Source organism: Leopardus geoffroyi, chromosome A2, assembly GCF_018350155.1.
Source record: "Leopardus geoffroyi isolate Oge1 chromosome A2, O.geoffroyi_Oge1_pat1.0, whole genome shotgun sequence".
NCBI lineage: Eukaryota > Metazoa > Chordata > Mammalia > Carnivora > Felidae > Leopardus > Leopardus geoffroyi.
In genome coordinates, this window is record NC_059331.1 from 166,706,292 (window position 1) to 166,727,633 (window position 21,342).

The 21,342-nt window shown below is 58.2% G+C and overlaps 1 protein-coding gene across 1 annotated transcript; it reads left to right on the plus strand.

The window, feature by feature from the left end:
* The first annotated feature begins 341 nt into the window (after window positions 1-341).
* On the plus strand, window positions 342-12,996 carry INSIG1 (insulin induced gene 1). The gene is made up of 6 exons (XM_045496278.1): window positions 342-477; window positions 866-1,294; window positions 3,628-3,752; window positions 5,185-5,351; window positions 5,701-5,800; window positions 11,171-12,996. The coding sequence occupies exons 2-6, from the start codon at window positions 892-894 to the stop codon at window positions 11,198-11,200; spliced, it is 825 nt and encodes a 274-aa protein (XP_045352234.1). The 5' UTR covers window positions 342-477; window positions 866-891; the 3' UTR covers window positions 11,201-12,996.
* The last annotated feature ends 8,346 nt before the right edge of the window (window positions 12,997-21,342 follow it).

Below are 21,342 nucleotides of genomic sequence, written 5' to 3' on the forward strand. Positions count from 1 at the left end.
CAGCAGGGGAAGCTCATCAGTGGGCCACGTCTACGTGACGATCGAGGGCCCAGGTTGTTCAACCGAGGGATGCCGCCCACCCGCTCCGGGCCAGCCTCGCTCTTCCCACCCAGGCCCGGCCGGCGAGTCCCCGAAGCCCCTCGGTCCGTCGGTCCATCCGCCCGCCGTCCGCGCTCCCGAGCCAGCGCCGGGCGCGAGGCGGCGGTGGCGTGTGCTGACGTCATATGGGCCGCCCGCCCCCGATTGGCCGCGGCCGCCTCACCAGACCCCGAGCGGACGGGCGCGCGGGCGGGGCGGGGCGCGCGGAGGCCACGCCCCCAAGCGGCGGGCCGGGCAGGGTCACGTGACCCGCGGCCCCGCCACCGTCGCCCGCCTTAAAAGCTACACCGCGCGCCCCGCGCCCAGGGCCCAACTCCAAGCGGTCCGGGCCGTGACCACTTTCCACAGCGAGTCCGCGCGCGGGCGCCCCTCGGACAGGTAGGTGGGGCGCGCTGGGGATGCCCCGGGGTCGATGCGGGCCGGCGCCGAGCTCGGGTCGGGAGCCGGGGATCCGGGCGCCCCCGGCCCGACCCCGGGGCGGGGCTGCACCCCTGACCCCTGCGGGCCGGCTCAGTGCCCCCCTCCGTCCGCCGGCCCCGGGAACTTGGCGCAGCTCGCGGGCGGGGTCCGGGAAACTTTCGGACTGGGCGGGCCGGCAGTAGAGGTGCGTGCCCTGCTTCCGCGCAGAGCGGCGCAGCTGCGCCGGACACCTGGCCGCCCCCCTCCCCCGTCCGCGCACCGGCCAGGTGGGCTGAGGGGGGTGGGGGGTAGCGTCCCCACCCGGCGGCCGTGAACTTGACGGGGTCCCGCCCCCCTCCCCCTGCAGGAACGCCGGCCGGCGCCCGGGGACCGATGCCCAGGCTGGACGACCACTGCTGGAGCTGTTCCTGTGCTCAGGGCGCCAGGCACCGGAGCCTCCCGCGAGCCGGGCCCGGAGGGCTGGCGGCCAAAGTGGGGGACATGCTCGGCCCCGCGGCGCTGGCGGCCCGCCGCGGCCCGGACCCAGACCCCGCGCCCGCTCGCGGGCCTCGGAGCCCCGGGCCGGGGGTGCGCGGCCCCGGCGGCGGCCCCCCCGGCAGCTGGCACCACCACCTGGTGCAGAGAAGCCTGGTGCTGTTCTCAGTGGGGGTCGTGCTGGCCCTGGTGCTCAACTTGCTGCAGGTGCAGCGGAACGTCACCCTGTTCCCCGAGGAGGTCATCGCCACCATCTTCTCCTCCGCCTGGTGGGTGCCCCCCTGCTGTGGGACGGCGGCCGGTGAGTGGAGCGGGGTGGGAGGGGGGAGGTCCGGGGTTGGGGGGGGTGGGGGGGGAGGTGGGCGCGCAGGGGCGGGGGCCGCGGGGGCGCCGGGGCGCCGGGCCGGCCTCCCGCCGACCTGGCCCCGGGGCCGCGCGCGGAGCCCGCCGCCCGCCGGGGATTGGCCGCCGCGGAACTGGTGAGCGGCGCGGCCGGGCTGCCATTGGCCGCGCGCGCCAACACGCTACCCGCGGGCCGCCGAAAACAAACCGTCACGTGGGCCGGCGGGCGGGGCGGGGCGCGGGTCAGGTGCGGGGGCGCCCGGCCGCTGTCAGCTGCGGGCGGGCGCGCGCGCCCGGTGCGCTCCCCCGGCCGCGCGCGTAGAAAGACACGGCCGATCCGGGCCCAGAAGAGCGCTTGGTGCTTCTGTAGTCACGCGGCGCCCGTCGGCCGGCAGACACTCGCCGGGTGCGGGCCGCGGCCTCCGCTGTACGCGCCCCTGCCCTCGGCGCGGCCGGCTCTGGTGCGCAGAGCAAAGGTGCGTCTACGTGGGGCAGGGCCGCGCAGGTGCGGCGACGGGGGCGCCCTGCTGCTTGCTTTGCGGCCGGGCCGGCGTTCGCGGTCAGCTTATTACTTTGTATCTTCTGCGCTTTGCTTCCTTCGCGCCTGACAACAGCGCTCTCTGCCGGTGCTCCATTTTACAGATGTGAAAACTGAGTCACAGAGAGGCTAAGCGACCGGGTCTAAGGGCCTACAGTACAGAGCAGGGCCACCGCTCACACCTCTGCGTACTGCCTCCCCGCAGTCGGGGTGTGTGTGCGGCGCACTGAGGAAACGCAGCACCTTCTCAGCACGCTCCCTGAAAACCGCCGGAGGGCCCAGGACTGGGAATGGGGAGCTGTGTTCTAGCGAGGACACATCCCTGGGGGGTAGTGCACTTACTCCGCGGGCAGAATGTCTTCATCTTTGTTCTTAGAAAGGTAGGGTCCTGGGACTTGCGCTCAGGTTATGATCTCGAGGTTTGTGACTTCGAGCCCGGCGTCCGGCCCTGCACTGACAGCTCGGAGCCTGCAGCCTGCTTCTGATTCTGTGTCTCCCTCTGTCTCTGCCCCTACCCTGCTTACACTCTCTCTCTCAAAAATAAACGTTAAGAAACAAACCAAAAAAAGAAACTTAGGATCCTACTTTGCCTTTCTAAACCTTTAAGTAACACAGCTATACTATTAATTTTTTTTTTTTTTAACGCTTATTTACTTTTGAGACAGAGAGAGACAGAGCATGAACAGGGGAGGGTCAGAGAGAGAGAGGGAGACACAGAATCTGAACCAGTCTCCAGGCTCTGAGCCGTCAGCACAGAGCCCGACGCGGGGCTCGAACTCACAAGCCGTGAGATCATGACCTGAGCCTAAGTCGGACGCTTAACTGACTGAGCCACCCAGGCGCCCCCACAGCTATACTATTAAATATCCTTTTTGAGATACTTACCTAGATGCAGATTGCATTTTTCATGCACATTTGGTACAGCAGTTTGGTTTGAATGAAAAATTTGATTCTAAAAGTGAAATAGTTTAGTTTAGGCTTTCTTTGCAATTGCAGCCTCAAGGAATTCCAGGACTACCTGAAACACAATTTCTCTTACTACCCCTCCCCTCATATGTTTGTACCTATTTCGCTTTTAACCTTCAAAAGTGAGATTACATTGTAGCGAAATAAGTTACAGAATCATTTGCATTCCAGTTTTCAAATCTCCGAAACTAGACCTTGAGAAAATGTCGAATGAAATTGAAACCGAGTTTCTAGAACCGAGCCTCTTGTTTCTCCGTTCAAGAGCCTGAAATACTTGCCTCTTTCATAGAACGCCAGGCGGATGTGCTCCCTGGCTTCCAAGCCTCAGCGTTTCAGTGACTTGACCAGCTGAACTTCGTGCCCCACGGTCGCTCCCGTGGGCCTGGATCCCCACCAGCCCGCTTTGCTTCTGGCCTGGAACCCCACACTCTTCCCCCGTCTAAATTCTCTTTATCCGATCCCATGCTTTAAAATTCCCTAACTCCTGTAAAAACTCCCTAACTCCTCCCGACCACAGTAAGCTCTTGTAGTTACATAACCCTTATCACTTTACACATGAGAAAACAAACATGAGGATCCGGGTCCCGTCAGAGCCAGTGTGATCCTTTTGTTCTCAAGGAAAAGAAAAATGTAAAGTTAATCTTAATGAAAATACCGTATTCTGTAGCACATACGTTTTCTAGGGAAAGAACTGGTTTGAGTAATATGGTAACAATTGCCGCGTGGAAATCCTATCACCTCGAAGCTGGCACAGTCTGATACTGTTTCGTTTTGTTTCGTTTTAACAGCTGTTGTCGGCCTGCTGTACCCCTGCATCGACAGTCACCTTGGGGAACCCCACAAGTTCAAGAGAGAGTGGGCCAGCGTCATGCGCTGCGTAGCGGTTTTCGTTGGCATCAACCACGCCAGTGCTGTATCCTTCAGTGGGTGTGCCGGGTCCAGAGCATTCTCGTGGGTTCCACGTTGCAGCATTTTGTGACTTTCAGCGAGCGTATCTTACTTTATAGGTCACTTGAATGGTCTCCTTCCAGCTATTTTGTTTTAAAGCATGCCGCTTGGTTTATACTTAGCGAGAGTTTTCCGAGTTTTCGAAATGGTGCAGGGAAACTGTCAAAATAGTACCAGAAGCAGAGTGGACTTCTTTGTTCTGCCTTCTGTCAGACACAATCTCCTGGTTCCTTGCAGTTGGTTTTGTAAATTCCCTCGTAGGTTCCCACCTCGCATCTTCCCTTGTGAAGATCTGGTTTCTGTGGCCCAGTGACCGGTGGCTGGGGGTTCCTCTTCTTGGGGCCACTGCTTCTAGAGGTTGGGGAGAACCCCATCTCTGCTTCTCTGCCCCCTCCCTGGCCGTGACCATGAAGTTTCAGGGACCGAAGTGGTGTTCTCTGGAGTAGGAGCCTTTTTTTTTTTTTTTTTTTTTAAGTTTATTTACTTATTTTGAAAGAGTGTGTGTGCATGTGGGAGCGGAGGAGGGGCAGAGAGAGAATCCCAGGCGGGCTCTGTGCTGTCGCACGAGGCTCAGTCTCACACACCGTGAGATCAGGACTTAGCTGAAATCAAAGTCGGACGCTTTACCGACCGAGCCCCCCGGGTGCCCCCGGAGTAGGGTTCCTAATGGAAGGTCCCCAAACTTCCAGAGTCCACGGGTGGAGTATGTTGCACAGACTTGTGTTACGTGTCTGTTGTTAAGTGCATTTTTCAGGAAGATAGGCCATCGAGTACCAGGTCTCAGAAATTTGGGGTTTCTTTAGGAAGCCTAGGTCCTATCTTGAAATTTTAGGGAAAGGTACTTTAGAGTTACTGATTCTTAAATCTGCTCTACCTGTATTTTCTTGAAACAAGTCTCAGGAAGGGGTGTTACAGGCTAGCTTAGCTCTGACAAATCTGTGTTCTCACCACTTGATCAGCAGTGTTGTGATGAAAGGCAGCTAGCTGTGTCTCCATCAGGCGGAAGTGTGATTCTGCTGCCAACTGATGAGGTGTCTTTGAGGCGCCACGAGAGAAGAGTGTTTGCTCCGTTCAAATTGCTAATAAAAACGAAAAACAGGATAGCGCCTCCAGGTGGCTTACCAGCACAATACGTTGTTTTGTGCTCAGAGTGACGGCAGCCGCGGCGTTCAGAAAGTTTCCGGGTAGAATTATGGGTTTAACCCAGTGATCAGAGAAGGTCCGTCCTCTTGTATCCAGCAGATCTGGACACAGCCTGGGCAGGACTGTCGGATGGAGAATCTCATGCTACATAATGAAGACACAAACGCGTGTGGGATCTGGAGGGGGTTGTTGTTGTTGGCTTGTATTTGACGGCCTTAAACGTCGCTGAAGTTTCCTTAGCCTCGCGCCTCCAGAAACTGGATTTTGCCAATAACGTGCAGCTCTCCTTGACGTTAGCAGCCCTGTCTCTGGGCCTGTGGTGGACGTTCGACCGGTCGAGAAGCGGCCTCGGGCTTGGGATCACCATCGCCTTCCTGGCCACGCTGATCACTCAGCTGCTAGTGTATAACGGCGTCTATCAGTAAGCACGGGCTCCCGACTCCCGCCTTTGTCCTCGAGCTGTCCCCTGACTCCCATGAAAAACACCCGCCAGGCGGGGCGGTCCGGTTGTACGCACACACACGTGGCGTCGATTTAGGCAGGAGCGTCTCAAAAATGCCGCTGCTGTTGATGCACGTGTTAAAAACGTGCCGTCTAACCTGGGGGGACACGCAGCAGTCATGGCAAGCGCAGCATTCCGACGTGGCCCTCCCGCGGCGTGGCGCGGCGCGTCGTGTGCCTCCCCGGTGAAGACAGTCCACCCGGAGGCGAGCCCGACTCGGGGAGGCCGAGTGCCCGGAGACAGGTCTCCTCCTCTGTTCTTCCTGCAGGTACACGTCCCCGGATTTCCTCTACATCCGCTCCTGGCTGCCCTGTATATTTTTCTCAGGAGGCGTCACCGTGGGCAACATAGGACGCCAGCTGGCTATGGTACGTGAAGCAATCAGCTCTGCTCGCCCGCTGCAGTCGCTTTGTGTAATACAGTGTGATTTGTGTTGACGAATGTCTGGTTGCGACTCAAGAACAACAGTTACTGAGAACAGCATACTCAAAAAAAAGTAGCTAACGGTCCCGAGGCAGTTCCTCGGTATGTGAAGCTTCAGGGATTTGTAAACGAGTGATGAGCCAGGAAGTAACCAGGGTTCCCGGGCAGCCCGTCCTGTTACAGGGCTGTTCAGTGACAGTTCTGAACTCTCCATGGAAAGCTGGCAGAGGAAAGTTACTGAGATGGTAACGTGAGTGGTTGGAAATGAGCCCCTCGCTGACACCGCGGAGACCCCCGCGCCCGGGTCGGGGCCTGGCCCAGCAAACACTGCCCTTCCCGGGACAGGTGGCCCCGGGGCGGCGTGTGGGGGTGCTCCGCGTCGCCGGAGACCTCCCCCCTCCCCCCACCACCGGGTAGATGGACTCCCCCAGCACGGAGCCGTGTCCTGAGAGCCGGAAAGGCAAATGAAGTCGGGAATAATTATGGCAGTTCTATTCCGTAGTTAAAAGTTTGCGTTTGAACACTTTAATAAGAGGAAATCAACTTTGGACACGTAAGCGTTCCTTGGCGTTGACTTAGACTCTGGGGCTTAAATAGAATGAACTGAAGGAAACCACGGAGACTTCTGAGGGCCATTGCCCTCAGAGATAAACCCTGGGGCTTGCTCAGAAAACGTATCTCGGTCCCTCGCATGCTATTTTTAAAACAAGGCATTTATTAGTGCTGATACTCACCAGTGGGAGCTGAGTCTAAAGGCTACTAGGCTGTTTCACAAAAATAGAACTAATTTCAAAAAGATAGAATGTGTAGCATGTCCCACTGGTTCCTGAGTCCATTGTTCCGCCCTCTACCCCTGGAGGTTCTGTGGATCCCGCCCCAGAATGAGAACTCGATTAAAATACCGTTTCTGGCACTCGCAGCGAGGATCAGAGGATTTGACGTGTGTGTGTGTGTGTGTGTGTGTGTGTGTGTGTGTGTGTGTGTGTAGATGTACCTATAGACTTACATCTAGATTTTTGAGTGATTTCGGTACTCAACATGGGGCTCGAACTCACAACCCCGAGATCAAGAGTCCCGCGCTCCACCTACTGGGCCAGCCAGGTGCCCCTTGACTGGGTCCTGTTAACACTGGCCGCAGCCCCACATCAGACCTGTGCCCTGGCTCCCTCCCTCCCCTCCCAGCCCCCCTGGCTGCTCTCCCCAGGAGACCCGGGCAGGTCCACTGGTGCTTGTGCTGGTTCTTAGTCCGGTAGCTTCCATAGAGAACCCCTAATAGGGCTCCCAGGACAAAACCGTCCTCAGCCAGGGTAACCCTTCACAAAATTAAAATTTAATAACATTCAGCGAACTGTCGTTATTTGAGGCCGACGGGCCGACGGTGTTCCGTGTGCGCGAAGACGTTTTTGAACCAGGTTCAGGACGTGAGCACGTCTTCGGTAGAGGCGGAGGCTTCACACATGCGCGAGTTGCAAGCGGCTGGAAACGGTGGGAGGAAACTTCTTTCAAAGGAGTTGCGCAAATCGTTACCTTTGAAAATACTACCGCTTGGAGACTGTCTCAGTAAACGATCCTGGGTGGGCCCCTGCAGTCGTTTTGGTGCAAATTTGGAAATCAAGTACAGGTTGTCGGGATGAGCGTAAGACGTGTTCCTGTCGTACGTCGGTCGAAACGAGGAAGGGCCACGATCCCTTCCCTCCCGGGTCATCAAACCTCCGCGCCCACCCCGCTCGCTCACTGTTTTTTCCACCCGTGAGAACGTAAGTCCTTCCCGCTGGGTCCCGCCCGCAAGGAGGGTGAGCCGAGACCTCGGGAGCCCGGGGCTCCCTTCCCCGGGACCAGTGGCACCCCGGCCGCCACCCGCTGATACGGCTCCAGGGCAGGGGCTCAGCCTGCCTGGTCCTCGTCCTGTGGGTTTTCAGAGAGCAGGGGGCCGGAACCGTGGGCCCTCTACCCTGGGGGGCAGCACCCCCCACCCTGGAGTTGGGGGATGGGGAGAGCAGGGTGTGCGGACGGTTAGACGTGGCGGCTTCTGGAGAGACCCGCGCACGGCCTTTACAGTGCGATTTTTCTGGTCGTGAAAGTTACGACGCGAACGTGACTGTCGTGGTCGGCCCCGGGCGAGGTGTGCAGGGACCCGTCCCACGGTCTGTGGAGCACGCCGTGCGTGCGGTCGCGGGGAAGCCTGGTCACGGCAGCTCCTGGAGACCGGTCGGCTTACTTGGGGCACGACCGTGGCGTGAGGCCGCCGTGGACGTGGCAGGCGGGGTCCTCCCCCCACCGCCGCGGGTCTGTCGGCGGGTCCCTGCGTTCCGATCCTCTTGGCCTCCATCCCCGGAGGTGTGTGTGCCAGCCCCTCCCGAAAGCAGTGCATCTCCTACGTCGGTGCTCGGGGAAGGGCCTCCGCTCTCCAGCGGCCGGTGCCATGCGCCCCTGAGCCCGGCAGCCCGCCCCGTCCACTCTGCACCAGGGCGCTGCCCTCTGTGCCCTCTTGGGGGGCACACAGACGGCCTGTTGAGCTCACGCTGCCACAGCATCAACAAGAGAAGCGCGTGGGGCCAAAATTGTGTTCTTTGTGGGAATGGAATCGGGGGTGTCAGAAATCGAATGGTCTCAGGCTGCGTCAGGACCAAAGGGTGAGGTGCGCGCTCCGAATAAACGTTTCCCTGCCTCGCCGTGTTTTCACGGGGCCTCCTTTTTCGGGGGGCTTCTCCCCCCGACCCCCACCCACCCCCTGGCTCTGGCAGGAGGTGGTCCCCATGGGCTGGAGGCGTCGAGGGCCTGCAGGTGCCTCCCGCGGCCCGGCCCCGATTCTGCGGCGCCCAGGGCAGTGCGCTCTGTCGAGTGAGCCCCCCGGCCGCCCCCAGGGCAGCGCTGAGGCCCGCGCACCCCAACAGCCTGGGGGAGACGGCCCCGTTCTGCAGGTCTGTGTGTTGGGGTCCCAGAGTGGTGAACCTTGGAGCTTTGCTCTTACCGCTCTTGTGGCGTCTTGAAAGGCGACGCTGTGACAGGGTGGGCCCTTGCCGGAAACTTCGTCATCGAGGACACAACTACCTTTAAAAGGACAAGTTAAAAGAGGTGCTTTAAAGAGAGAGGATACTTGCACCTACAACCTTAATTATTCTCTCTTCAAAGAAATGAAAAAGTAACAGCTTTCTGTAAAAACAGGCCTACTCTTTGCTCAAAATTCGAAAACTCGTTTCCGCCCTTCAAACCCAGGAAGCTGCTCGATGTGTCAGGGGTGGGACCGGCCCGGCCCCGTCCTTGGGCCCCGCCCGCAGCTCGGTCGAGCTGTCTCTTTCCCACAGGCCTTGGCACTCGAGCTGTTTGCATGAAAAATGAACCCGGCTTGGTATTTTAGGGGCGGCATCTAAGAAGGAACTCCACCAAGTGGGGCTTTTGTGACGGATGTGCCTCGAGTGAGGAACATGAAGACGGGGGCCGTGCTCAGGCCAGCGCTGCCCACACCTGACCCAGTGTCACCGGGGGCGCCTGCCCTGTGCATCCCTGCCCCGACTCCATCTGGGTTCTAGAATTCTCTTCTGTCCTTCTCCGCGGCCCCCTCCCTGAGGAAGAAACGTAATTACCACTAGGATGGCCACATCCACAAGCCACGGGTGGGCTTCGCTTGCGGTTCAGTGGTTCGCGTGGCATTTTCTACGTGGTATTTGTTGTCAGCCCGGCGTTGAAAAGGAAATGATGAGTCTGTAGCATAATTTTATAGAAATTTCTAGTCATCGCTATTCGTAGCTTCAGGTTTTTTAAAAAGCTAAGGCTTCAGACTGCTTCCAGTAGATGCCTGCTTGCCGCCGGGCTGCCCCGGCCGCGGGCGTTGAACTTGCCTTTCCTGTTTGTGATTGACCCGATCAGCTGCAACACGGATCACGCGGGTGTTCTGTTCGAGGGTGAATTAGCACTCGCTGTGCGCGGGTGTGCACTTTCGTTGTCGGCTGATTTCACCTTTTATAACAACGGTTTGAAGCAGGACCTGGTGTTAGCCCATTTTAAAGATGGGGAAACGGAGGCTTGGGAAGGTTAACAGCTCGCCCGGTGGGCGCAGGGGTGTGAGGCGGGCTGGGCGGGAGTACGCGCCACACCGCCCTTCTTGCTTCTTGCGCGCTGCTCGCCTCTGCCGGCAGCCGGCAGCCCTCCCCGTGGCTCTTCCGTGGGGCGGGGCCCCTCCCGCCCCTGGACACGCTGCTCTCGGGTTGCGCGAGTGCGGTGCCCGGCCCAGGCTGACCCGTTACCTCTCGCCAGCGGTCACTTGGGTTCGTACAGAAACGCCAGACCTAATTTGAGTCTCCCGTGGGCCGTGGACTCCAGGCCTGTTCTCTGTGTGTCTCGGCAGGAGCATGGGCCTCCTCCCAGCGCGTGGTGGGTCAGCCCCCGGGTTCCCATGGGTGACGTTTGTCCGGGACCGTCCTCGTGTCTGTGGTTGTCAATTCGTGATGCTTTCGGGTGACCAGTTGTGAACGGAAGTCGTGCTTCCCTGGGGGAGGAATGAGCACCCCAGAACCCCTGGCGGCCTCCACACCCCCACGGCACTCCCCACGGGTCCGGATACACGCAAGGTCTCAACCTTTTGTAGTTGACTCGTAATGGTCAGCCCTGCGGTCTGGTTGCCAGACGGGGAGGCCGGCGGGCACCCCACACTCAGGGCAAGCAGCGTTCCCTGCGGGTGTTCCCATGCCCGTCGATCGCTTTGTGGCCTCAGGAACAGCATCGGCCCTGCTCGTCCATCAGCGGGACGCCCGTCCTCCAGGGAGGAGTCCCTGGCAGGGCCTGGGGGGGCGGTGGGCACCTGCGGGTGAGGGTCCCGTGAGGAAGTGGGGTGCAGAGTGTTTCTGTGTCGAGGGAGGCAGAGTCGTCACTCTGCGTCCTAAAGCAACACCTGTTGCGGGCCCCTGTCTCCCCAGGCGGCGGAGGGGAGAGGAGCAGCGGAGAAGCGGGGGTCCGTGCAGGTGGGGGGCAGAGACTCCCTCACGGGAGCAGACCCATCCTGCACAGAACAGCATGCTCCCTTAGACCTCAGGGAGCCACAGCCCCCGGGCCCCGTCCCACCGCCGGCTGCCTCCCTGCGGGTGTGGGTTTGGTCTCCACCCGCACAGCAGCTTCACTGAGGGCTGTCCACGCCCGTGTCACCTGACAGTCCCTGATCCACCAGGTGGGACAGGTAGCTCCCGGCCGGGGGCAGTGAGGAGGGCCTGGGCCGCTGTCTCCCGCACTTCCGTCGCCATCACCTCCTGCGTCAAGGCGGTGTCTCTTGGCCTCTCAGGGTCCACGCGGTGCTGACCAGCGGCCACTCTTTCTCCACACAGGGTGTTCCCGAGAAGCCACACAGCGATTGAGTCTCAAAAGCCACTGAAGGAAAGCACGATTTGGGAAGAAAACCTGTGACCTTGGATTGTGACAAAGATGATCCTTCTCCTCCGTGATCTGTTTAGATTGGGTGACTGTCCCCGTGACTCCCGGAAAAAGAAGTCCCCTGTTCCAGAGCGGCAAGCGAGGGGAACCGCCGATGTCCAAGCGGACCTGCGCCACACGCCCGTGCCTGCGTCCGCTCCGACGGGGCGGGGGTTCAGGCAGGCACGGCTTCCCGAGTATTCGATCTCATTTATGTTATTAAAAGCAAGTTGCCATATTTCAAAGCCTTGAACTAAAGCCTAATTACCAGCTCTTGGTTTCGTATCCGTGCCCACAAGGGATAGCTTGATGGTGCTTTAACAAAGGTGAAGTGTGGTCTAATAGGAACCGTATTTATCCAAGAGATTTTTTTTTAAATAGGGTTGTGTAAAAAGAGAAGCGGCCGGGAGCCCCGGGAGGCCCGCTCCTGCGGTCGCGGCGCGGAGACCCTTCGCGCCCTCGTTCCCCCCCGCGGAGCCCTGTGTAGACAATCTCACCGAGCACAGAAGGCAGCGAAGGCCGCGGCTCTCCACTGTGACCTGCTGGAATTCTCACCTCCATATTTGCGAAGTTTCATCCCAAATCCACAATCCTCTAAGAGGGAACGCCTGTCTGCCGTGTATTCTTAGCCAGAATTGTCTGTCGTTTCTTTAATCCTCCAGAGCAGAGATGACGATTTTTCCGCAGCCCTATGGAATTTGCAATCTGTGATTGCCTTGTAAAAAGAACCGTGCACATATCACCACGTTGAACATTTGGTGTTTCTAAATACTCAAAGATCTCGGTGAGCACAATGTATTCACTTAATGGCATCGACCATAGTAGACCCGCTTGGCGAGGGTTGGGTCTCACACTTCAAGTGCAATGTATCTGAAAACCAATCTGAGCCTTGTATTCTCTTAAATATTTATTTTCTTTTTTTTAACGTATGAGATGTTGAAGAGGGATTCTCCATTCATTTCAGTGCTGCATGGAGGCAAAATTCAGCAATAATTTCTTTCAGTTACGAAGTTACTCTGTTGTGCCCTCCACTGAGCCCTGGTCCTTTGAAATACTCCAGTTTTGTGGGTTTAGTAGACTTGTAATTTTTACTGACAAATTTACCTTTTTTGTATTTTGCGATTTAAATGTTTTTGTTTTAAATTTTTTGTGAAGCGATTTCATGAAGAGACTCCTTTTGACTAGACGCAGGCAGTCGGCGGGACGGGGGTCGGCGCCCCTGGCGCCTGTGGCCACGTGTGCTTGGCCTCGTCCGCGCGATGGGTTTGTGGTTCCTTTGTTCTGCGAAAAAAGCCTTGGAGTAAATTTTAGGTGGCTGTGTAGCTGATTTGTTTTCAAGGAATTTTGTCTAAAAGAAAACGGGGTCATTCCGCACCTCGAAATGACCCCTACGCGTTTTCTGAAAAACCAGAAGTTATTAGGTGAAAGCAGTAATTGAATCTTTAAAATATACTTGATCATGTACAAACAATAAGTATTTTTTTTCCTCTTAAACTGGAAGTAAATCTCTGCTAGAAATAATGTAGCCAAAAAAATGTGAATCCGAAGAATTTTTTTGCCAATACTTTATAGCAAGTATATGAACCAAAGTGATTTGAGTTTGTAAAAATGTAAAATACTATGAACAAAATTTGCACTATCTGAGATATGGACATCTAGTGAGGTTCACATTCACGCTAAGTTTTCAGCGTTGTGTTCTTTTTCCATTCGTTTGTTACTTTTATTAAAGGTTCAAAACCAACCATCATATTTATGAGTTTTTCTTTAAAGGCGAGGGGGGCCTCTCTGTAGGATGTTAGAAGGTGAAATGGAGAACTGTTTTATAGCTCTTCAAATTTGACTACGTTTCTGTACAGCCTCTTGGGAAAACCCCGCTTGAGTGTGTTTTCTGTCACGGTGGAAGGCGACGGGCAGTAGTGGCCGTGTTCACACCCCCCGCCCCCCGCCCCTTGCCCTCCTCCCTGACTCGGGGAAAGCCAGGCACCTGCTGTGCCCTCCTCTGCCCTCTCCCAGGAGCGCTGTGCACGGTCCTGGGGTGACAGGGCCCCTTCTCCCCATTCAGATGGGTGTCCAAGGGCCTCTGGGCTCCCAGCAGACAGAGCCCGGGAAGAAGGGGAACGTGCTGAGTGCCCGCCAGCATGGCAGGCCTGTCCCTCCCCACAGAGACTCAAAATGCTGCCTGAGTCCAATTCATGTGGCTCCAACATGGGATCGGCCACACCGACCCCGTCCATACCTGTGTTTGAGGGGAAGTCCGGGGAGTGGGGCGCTTCCTGGACCATCTATCTGGTCAACAAGGGAGGAATCCTGTCGTCCCATTTCATTACGGGCCGGGCACCCAGTCACGCAGATTCCTCGTCCCCACTGTCGGAGGCCCGAGCAAGGCTGAGTGCGGGAACCCGGGACGGGCACGAAGGTGCTGTGTTTACTCAGCTGGTTTTCAGAGTCCCCTATAACCTCACGTAAAGAGTGTTTCTGGAGATTGAAGACCGGCACCCGACTCAAGTCGCCCAGTGTCCCGGCACTGCCCGTGGCCTTGAATTCCAGGCACCCCCACCACCGTGCTGGTAAAAAGGGAAGGGGACCCACTTAAATCTAAACCTGTCTTTTCTCTTTTGTGTGTTAAGATAGACCTAACAACACTCGCTGTACGAGAGTTTCAGCTTTTGTCTTTATATTGTGAACTGTTAATACGGACATTACAATTCGGCTCCAATATATATTATGCGCCAAGTCTCTGGCCCACTCCCCACGAAGCTACCGTCAGGCTTGCCCTTGACAAGGAGGTGGGTTGATGCTCAATAAATTGGCCACAGGAGGGATTTCCTGTTGATCCCTGAGTACGGCCAAAATATGTAGAGAAAGACACATGAAACGTATCCAATCCCAACCCCTAATCCTGGTGCTCTGTGGATTTTCTTCATGAGATTCACGCCGGAGAGATTTACCCGAGCATTTCTAGAAACACCTGCGAGTGCTGGGCATGAGGTCGGCTGGAAAGAACAAGTGGGCAGAGTGCTGCGGGGGCGGGGTCCTGCCGGACTCCTGATTTTGAAGACAAAATGGCCCACGTGACAAAGGGTATTTCTTTTTTTTTTTTAATGTTTATTTTTGAGAGAGAGAGAGAGAGAGTGTGTGTGTGTGTGTGTGTGTGTGTGTGTGTGTGAGCGGGGGAGGGGCAGAGAGCGAGGGAGACACGGAATCCCAAGCAGGCTCCAGGCTCCGAGCTGTCCGCACAGAGCCCGACGCGGGGCTTGAATTCACGGACCGTGAGATCATGACCTGAGCCCAAGTCAGATGCTCAACCGACTGAGCTGCCCAGGCGCCCCGACAAGTGGTATTTCTTTACCATGTCCGTTTATTGGACACTGAACTTGGCAAAGTGTTTTGGCACCTGTTTTCCTAGTTCGCCACGGCGCCTCGTTCCTTCCGATGCACGTTCTCAAGTTCAGGGGCACGGGGAAGACACGCGCTCAGTCCACTCAAGGAGTCTTCTCGCTGTGTCTCTGAGAAGCCGTCCGTTTGCGATCGTGCGGTTTAGCGTTTTCATCCTTCAGACCTCGGCCAGCGTCGCCCTCTTCCCGCAGCACATCCTTCCCTGGAGCTCCTGGGGCCGCAGGGCCCTGTCCTCGCCAGCCGTGAGCCCGCCAGGGGGAGGCTGCCCCGCCGTCCTGTTCCGTGCCTGGCCTGGCCTCGGACACTCGGCCGGAGGAATGCCGAGTAAACGAATTCATTCATTCGCTCGGACCCCCGTCAGCCCACGCGCCGCCGTGCCCGGCCCTTCCCGCGGGGGCTCGCCAACCTGCCAACGCCATCCTGAACTCGCGAGGGTCTCGGTGGCGCTTCCACGAGGGCTCCGCCGAGGCAAGCGGTCACGTCCGCGTGACGAAACGTTGGCTCGCTGCCCTGGGCCGCCGTGTTGCCACACGCCCCACGTCAGCGAGGGTGGTGGCACCGCGGGTGATTCTTCCCGGCACCGGGCCGGGCTGCGCTGGGCCGTCCGCGCCGCCGGCCTCCGCCAGCCACAGCCGGCTGCGCTGGCCGGATCGAATGCGGGGCAGCTGTGGCTGCTGACTCAAAGTCGTTAGAGCCCGGAGCCCCCCTTCCCTCCGCTAACCGCACCCCTGCCCGTCCCCCGTGCACACGGAAACCCTCACGACTGGCCTTTTCTGGGCTCCATGCTGTGAGCTTTGGCTCCCGGGAGGCCTGAGGCTGCCCTTCACGTCGTGCCTCGTGGGCCATCTGCCTGCTTTCGTGCCTGGCCTCGTTCTCCCACACGTGGGCCCGGTGCCCCCTGCCAGCCTGAGCAGCTGGCATCACCAGCCCCCGAGTTTCCTGTCAGTCACCTTTGTTGCAAAGACCCAACGAGGGCAGGGCAGGTGTGGGGCTGAGCTGGGAGAAAGCTCTCTGGGTGAGGAGAGCGGCTGTGCCCCTAATGAGCGGCTTCCTCCCTGACTCCTGGTTCCTGCAGCCGGCCTGGGGGGGGGTGGGGTGGTGGGGTGCGGAGGGAGGGGTGCGAGCCCTGCTCAGACAGCCTGCTGGAATCAATAGCCCTCCACAAGTCCGGCCTGTCGGGCCGGTTCTGGGGTTTGCGTCCTCCCGCTCCATCACACGTCACTATCCGTCTCCCTCGGACGCCCCGCCAGCTGGCCGAGCCGTCTGGAAAAAGGTCAGCATGCCAACAAGTCACGGGAAAGATCATTTCAGAGTTTCACGCGTCCAAAGGAGGGAGAGTCTGCAGGTTATTTCCCATAATGGGGTTAGCAGCAAGCTTCCAGTCCTTTTAAAAATCTGGGCACACAAAGCAGCCCCGTCTGGGGGCTTCTCATTGAAATTGTTGCATCTTTTAAGAGGCACATACAGGCATTTGCAGGTGTACCGTTGGTCATTGAAAACCATCAGGAATGACAATGACGGTAGGTGTTTTCATAAGAGTGAAAGAGGGAGGGAGGTTGTTAAACACCCAACTTTGGGTCCTCCAACTTTGTTCTTCCTTCCTTCCAAATCATTTTTCCTCTCTGGGGTCCCTTGAGATTCCACTTGGATTTTAGGATGACTTTTTTCAATCTCTGCAAAAAAACACCAAAAAATGCCATTGTGTTTTCATAGAGATTGGGTCGAGTCTGTAGATCACTCTAGGTGGTACTGACACCTTACGTCTGCCAATCCCTGAACACAGGATGTTGAAAACTATGCTTTTTACCCAACGGGATATCAGGAATGTATTTTGATATCAGTTATACAAATCATTCATCCATTCATCCATCGAGTGTTTTGTAAGTGCCTTTCGTGTCCCAGGAACTGTTCCAGGCACTTGAGCAAAACAAAGCCCCCCCCCCCCCCCCACCCTCCGTCAAGTGTCCTTTCCAGCTGGGGACAACAGACACTGAGCACCAAACTAGTAAGCAAACAAATGATACAGTATGCTAGAAGATGGCAAGTGCTATGGGGAAGAAATCCCCCCAAAGTAAAGAGGATTAGGAGTGAGGCTGGAAGTGAGTGAGGTTGCAATTTTGAGTAGGATGTCTGAAATAAAAACCTCACCGTGGGGGCACCTGGGTGGCTCAGTCGGTTAAGCATCCAGGTCACGACCTCACGGCTCGCGAGATCGGACCCCGTGTCAGGTTCCGTGCTGATGGTGCAGAGCCTCCTTGGGCTTCTCTCTCGCCCTCTCTCTGCCCCTCCCCCCTCAAAATAAATAAATAAGCTCTGAAAGCAAACAAACAGACACACGCCTCACTTGGAAGCTGGCTTAGCTCACGCTCCCTAGAAAACAAAAGCCAGGGAGAGGCATAAGTGCTAGCACCTTCCTGGAGGTGTAACCCCTGGGCAACAGTAGCGAGGACAGGAAGGGTGGAGAGGTGGGTGTGGGCTCCCGGAGAGCTAACCAAGCCGCCCCGGGGCTGCTGAGGCTTTGTCACAGGCCGTGGAGAGGAACACTGGGTTTTTAGCCACGGGGGAGACCTCCGGGCAGGTTGGATGGAAAAGCCACGCCTGGACGACCGGGCACTGGAGACAGCACACACGACACACCCAGCTGCCTGCTCTCCGCCTCCTCCATTAACTGAAGTTTGCAGCTATCCCCCTGTCTCCGGGCTGTGTCCCTTAGCTACCTTGTCAGCTGCGGCGGGAACCAGGTCCCATGTCCTTGAACTTGGTGCTTCATCCGAGCCCAGAAAGGGCGGTGGGAACCGGAGACTCAAGGCGTAGCTGGCCAACCTCAGGCAGTGGGGGGACCCCCTGGCCATTTCAGAAGCCGGGTAAGGGATCTGAGAGAAGGCGAGGTTGACGGAGTCCCGTCTGATGCAGACGATTTACCGCATTCCCCTTAGAGCACTCTCTCTCTTTTTAATGGCCACACGCCCTTTTATCGAAAAGATTTTAAGCTACTGGGGCGCCTGGGTGGCTCGGTCAGCTAAGCATCCATCCGCCTTTGCCTCAGGTCGTGATCTCGCGGTTCGTGAGTTCGAGCCCTGCGTCGGGCTCTGGGCTGACGGCTCAGAGCCTGGAGCCTGTTTCCGATTCTGTGTCTCCCTCTCTCTCTGCCCCTCCCCCGTTCATGCTCTGTCTCTCTCTGTCCCCCCCCAAAAAAAATAAATAAAAACGTTGAAAAAAAATTAAAAAAAAAAAAAAAAGAAAGAAAGAGAGAGAGAGAGAGAGAGAGAGAGAGCTGGGGAGGGGAAGAGAGACGGAGAGAGAGAGAGAGAGAAGCCCAAACAGGCACTGTCAGTGCAGAGCTCCATGCAGGGCTTGAACTCATGAACCGTGAGATCATGACGGGAGCCGAAAGCTAGAGTTGGACGCTTAACCAACTGAGCCACCCATGCGCCCCGACATTGATTTATTTTTGAGAGACAGAGAGAGAGCGCGATTGGGGGAGGAGCAGGGAGAGAGAGGGAGACACAATCCGAAGCAGGCTCCAGGCTCCGAGCTGTCAGCACGGAGCCCGACACGGGGCCCGAACTCACCGACCACGAGATCGTGACCTGAGCTGAAGTCCGACGCTTAACCGACTGAGCCCCCCCAGGCGCTCCCAAGGTTTTTGTTTTTTAATTGTTACCGCTTTCTCACTTCCAGGGCCTCTTTGTATGTGAGGAAAGTGAGGTCTTTGTCTTTTCTGCGCAACCCATGCTAGTAATAGCCCTCCTCACCCTGCAGTATCTGGGTTGGAGTGACAAGTCGTATCCAGTGTGGCGCCCTCTCTGGGTTCCTGAGTCTTTTTTTACAAAGGTCAAGTATGGTAAAGATGGGCCAGAATAGGTTGTGTGAAAGTTGCCTGAAGCGGCCGGGCCCTGTCCGATGTCCTCCAAAAGAGGCTGTTCTCAGTTTTTAGAGCAATCCCCAGGATGGACCCTTCCGCTGTGTGAACGCAACACATTATTCTGTCACTTAGCCCAGAAATCAATAAAGTTTCCTGAGCCAGCGAACAAATGACTGGGAGAACCGAGCAATCGGATGTTCCTGTTGGATCAGGTATTTTGTTGAAGGTGAAATGGTGGAAACAGACCCGGGAGAAATTCGATCTGAGCCGAGAGCCTGGAATCAACCAGCGCGTGGCACCATCTGATGGCCTTCCCGGTCCCCTCCTCCTAAGGGTGGTGAGCATCACAGCACGGCCGTTATCCATTGACCCATTGAGGCTTCCTGTGTCAGCCCACTGTTGTCCCACAGCCGATGAACTGGGGTTGTTCCCACAGCCGGAGGAGGAAACGGGGCACGGAGGCCCCTCCCCACTAAACGCCAGTGACGCCTTCCCCCCTTTCCAAACATGTCCCCACATCAAAGTCGCAGGGACTGAAGCGCGGGGTGCCGACCTCACTCGCCGTCCCTGCCTGGCACAGCCCCCTCCACAGCCAGTGCCCGAACCCCAACAATAGCCTGAGCCTGGGCCTCACCTGCCTGCCCCCCTAGACACCGGGGGAGCGGAGGGGAGCCTGCTTGACCAAAGATCAGCCTTCTGGAAACCACTTCTGGCTACCATGGGGACCCCCGTCGGGAAAGCACCCCACCTTGGTTCAAAGACCTTCCCACGGTCGCCAGACGTTTCCTCCTGATGTGGGCTTGTGGCCAGCGTGTCCTGCACGTGGGGCCTTTCCTGGAACAGACGTGGCTGTGCTTGTGGCGAGGGCTGCTTCTGTCCCCAGGTTCCACGCCACTCCCACCCCCCACCCCCCCTTCTAGAATGAACCGCTGTGGCCCGGGCCACACCTTCCACAGACACATGCTCCCTACACTTGGGGGCGCCGTCCCTGCTGGGGCTGGGATGGGGAGGCCCTTTGTGTGCCCGCCTTGGTTCCCGGTGGCGCCTGGTCACGTTCTCCAAGTGGCGCCCGCGCCCCCTGGTGGCCACTGCGGCACCTGCGTCCTCCCGGGCGCGCGCCCTCCTCAGCGGCCAAGGGGGCCGGGGGTGTGTCCCGCCAGGCCAACCCGGTGGCAGTTTGGCTGTCGGTACCGTGTTCTCTTTGTTAAACAGACAAACACGACAGAGCTTTAGACAATCTGTTCGCTGGGGTCACGGGGGACTGGGATGTGGGGCCAGTTCTCCAGATTGCTGAAAATGACAGTGTGGGAAGGGTGCCACGTCGGTGGCCAAAACGTCGACAACCAGAAGGTAGAGTCCCTGATGCTGTGGAAGCAGCCACCGGGCCCCCCCCGGACCCCTCCCCAGTCACCTTCTGGTCGGCTGGTGGTTTAACTGGCGGCTCACGGCCCGTTTACAAACTGCCTCATCAGGGGTTTCCGGGACTCAGTCTCCCCCGCCCCCCAGTGCTCGGGGAGGAAAATGGGTCTGGATCCCCCGGTGGATCAGTGCAGCGGGCATTGTCAGGGCTCGGGCACGGGAGGAAGGGGCAGCAGGGCTCCGGCCGGGTGCGCACACCTGCCTTCCCGTCTCTGGCTCCCAAACCCGTCTGTCTGACCCGGCGGGGAACTGGGGCCTCCGGTGACCCCCGGCTGCTCCTGCCTGCTGTTGAGACCTGGCAGCGGAACGGGACGCTCGAGCAGGACCGTCTGAAGCCAGCAAGGTGAGAGCCTTCACCCCCGGGGCCCAGGCAAAACGGTAACAGAGGCCACGGCCTCTGCCGAAATGAATTTTTAAATGAGGCGCTTTGGTCGCAGGCACATTACTGAAGAAAAATACCCTTTTCCCCCTCATTCATGGGCATAAACGGCTGGAAGCCAGATCAGTGGGGGGAAGGCACAGAGGAGAGGTGGGGAATTCTTTCCACGCACAGACGTCCAGGAGACGTCGTCCCTCGATGCCTGAGGGACGTGATGACACCGCTCTGCCCTCCGGCACCAGCCTGGCTTGTCACCCCACAGCTTTGCCCTTTGTGGCCGAGGACAGATCTGTGGGCTGGAGAGGCCGACAGAGCCCGGCCGAGCCCCACTCGAAGGGGGTGGCCCTTAGCCGTTTGGGGGCCACAGACGCCGCTGAGAACAGGAAGGGCTCTCTGAGAGAAGGAATGGGGGTCCCGCGATGCTGCCCCCAGGCCCTCAGGCCGCAGAGGGCAGCCCGAGGCCCCTGCAAGCCGCGTCGCCCCAGGCAGGCCCTGCTGTCCCCCGTGTCCCTTGCTGCAGGTATAACCGGGTACCAGAGAGACTGTCTCTGCAGATGTGCATCCCGAAAGGTCCAGAGTGGGCTTCTGGCCAGAGGCACGGCTGTGTGGGCCGCCCCTCGAGGCCCAGAGCCCCAGCAGTCTGTGGCCGGATGGAGACCGGAGCTGAGATGCAGAAGAGGGGGAGCTGGTCCGGGGGCTGCCTTAGGGCATCTCCCCAGCCCGAACATGTCCCCTTCCGGCCCCACCAGGCCGGCGGCCCTGCCTTCTTCCCCAGGTGCTGTCTCCCTCCGGAGCACACTGCCAGCTGAGCCAGGCATCCAGCCGGGGTCTCGAGCGCGGGCACAGGGCCTGCGGGGACCTCAGGCGCCCCGGACAGCTGCTCCGACTGTCGCCCACCCCCCAGGGACACGCTGCTGGCAGCTGGAGGGACAGCCTCCCACAAAGCCTGACGGTCCCCAGCACAAGGGATGACTCGCCCCCGACTGGCCCCTATGTGCGGCCAGGAGCCCATCCAGCCCTCCGTGCCT